The sequence below is a fragment of the Octopus bimaculoides genome, chromosome 13 (genome assembly GCF_001194135.2).
Source record: "Octopus bimaculoides isolate UCB-OBI-ISO-001 chromosome 13, ASM119413v2, whole genome shotgun sequence".
NCBI classification, from domain to species: Eukaryota; Metazoa; Mollusca; class Cephalopoda; order Octopoda; family Octopodidae; genus Octopus; species Octopus bimaculoides.
In genome coordinates this window covers 54,147,184-54,149,490 of record NC_068993.1, presented here as the reverse complement: position 1 = coordinate 54,149,490, position 2,307 = coordinate 54,147,184, and the positions used below count along the sequence as shown (strand labels likewise).

The 2,307-nt window shown below is 30.4% G+C and overlaps 1 protein-coding gene across 1 annotated transcript in view; it reads right to left on the bottom strand.

The window, feature by feature from the left end:
• Positions 1–2,307, bottom strand: part of LOC106867555 (sister chromatid cohesion protein PDS5 homolog B) — a 42,489-nt gene that overhangs the window by 12,224 nt on the left and 27,958 nt on the right. Inside the window, exons 12-14 of the mRNA XM_052972261.1 lie at positions 1,820–1,971; positions 1,473–1,586; positions 702–734 (exon numbers count right to left, since the gene is read on the bottom strand). Coding sequence (XP_052828221.1) covers positions 702–734; positions 1,473–1,586; positions 1,820–1,971 — 299 coding nt within the window. The remainder of the gene's footprint in view (positions 1–701; positions 735–1,472; positions 1,587–1,819; positions 1,972–2,307) is intronic.

Here is a 2,307-nt window from a genome sequence, read left to right as displayed (position 1 = left end):
AGAGAGAGAGAGAGAGAGAGAGAGAGAGAGAGAGAGAGAGGAGAAAGATAAATTTGTATAATTCTAAACATATGACATCCCAATATTTCACTTGAAATACACAAGAAATAGCCTCCAGAAGAAAAGCATCAACTAAAATAATACATAAAGTGAAGTTGTCTACATAATACAGACATTTACAATCTAGCAATGAATGACCTCTTCATAGGAAACAACAAATATTGTACAAATACATATTAATCACAACATCACACCAGAAAATATCTCAATTTCATTTACACAACATACTTTACTGTATGTTGTGTAAAAGTCAGACTTTACTGACTAATCAAATTCAAGTGAACATTCAAAAGTAACTTCAATTACACCATAATTAATGTTTTTCCTTAAGTTTCCTCAGTAGTGTTCAAGATTTGCATTAAAAGTTTCTTGGGAACTTGCTTTTTGTAGCATGTGTTGACAGTGTTCTACTTGTTTTAGTGACTCAAGCCTGGTTTCTCTTTTTCTACATATCAACAGCATACAAGAATGCATTTCTAGCCATACACATTCACAGACATCACACTGTATTTCTCCAGACTCTGTTCACATACAACCATAATACTGCTTCATAGATGTACATATTTACCTTCAACAGCAAACTAGAACACATTCAAAAGATATAAGCAAAATAAAAAGATAAAAATAGAAATAAAACTTACCCATGCTGGTACTTCAACAACTCATTAAATGCTCTAAAATGAAAAAAAAAAATAATAAATTATACTAATATCAACTTTGTGCTAAGAAAGCAATTGTTACACAGAAAATCAATGTTTAAAGCACAAGTCTAAACTAAAACACAAACAACTATGTTTAGTTATATTCACTAAATTATGCTGAAATGAGAAAGTGGTTTATGAAATCTCTAGTTTGAGGTCACATGTTAAGATAATGACACAAGATCTAGAGCACAAATAAACAGAGAAAATACTAGAAATAATAACTATCAGAAATAGTGGGTATGAGAGAAGATGTCCTTGGTGCAGGCACGTAATATGATGCTTGTAAGCATGGAAGTAATGCACATAAAATGATGCTGATGAAGCTGGGACCAAAACAGAGTGTTTTTGGTTAATAAGGTCATAAACTAGAACAGTGTTAAGATAATCTTGCATTTCCTGAGAAGGATAATTGATTTAAGAAAATCTAATCAAGTACAAAAAACTTTGACAACTTAATTATAATGGATTAATAATTTAAGATTCTTTAATGCTAATTAGGAACAATATATTCTACATAGTGAAACTAGCCAAAGCAGACATTTGCTCTATTTTAAAAGTAAAGCTTTATAAATTTTTTCACTGGCACACAAAATTGTTCTGTATTTTTCATTTCACCTGATCCAACTGTTTCTATATAAAAACTTTTACATTGCAAATTTAAATGACTTCCAACAAAAAATAATAAAGAAACATAAATTTCAATCTTACTTCAGAGCATGTTCATCTAAAGATGTATACAAGTTGTGAAGCCGTTTCATTCTTTCCGATGTCGGCAGTGTATATGGTACAAGACAAGTGTTAAAAATGCGTTCAACAAGTAACCTAAAGTTTAAAAAAAAAAAAAAAAAAAAAAAAAAAATTAGAGAAAACATATACATTCACCCAAACGCAGCTTATTTAGAGTAAAATAAAGACTCAATGTATTCATTGAGAAATATGAAATCAACATCTGTTCTATAAAGTCTTGACCCACAACATAGAAAAGTGGACAATGATATTTAAATATACAATTTCTTTACCAAATGAATTAGATGCCAAGCTTGCCATATATTTACCTGTCTTCAGGGCTATGCTGATAATAAGCGTGAAAAACTTTATCCTTAACCCATGCAAGACGCTTTGCAATTGCCGTGTTGTCAGGATCTTGGTTAATATAAGTCTTGTACAGATGAGCTAGTCCAAGTAATGCTTCTCGCCGTATCTTAAACTAATAAAATCAGATTCATCACATTAAAAATTGAACAAGATATTTCTTACTTCATTTATAAACTTTCAAAATAATAATTATAAACAAGAAAAAATAAGCATGGATGGAACTAGTAAAAGATTAAGTATATAAAACAAAGGGGAAGATTATGTGATAAAGAAGTTTTTATCACAACCATGTGGTTCTGAGTTCAATCCCATGAGGCAGCTTGGGTAAGTGTCTTACTGTGGCATGGATTGGTCAAATAAATTCAGTTAAATATGGTAGGTAAAAAAATGTGCATAGCTTTTGTTTATGTATGTCAGCAAAGTGTAATAAACACCTTCAAGAAAACTC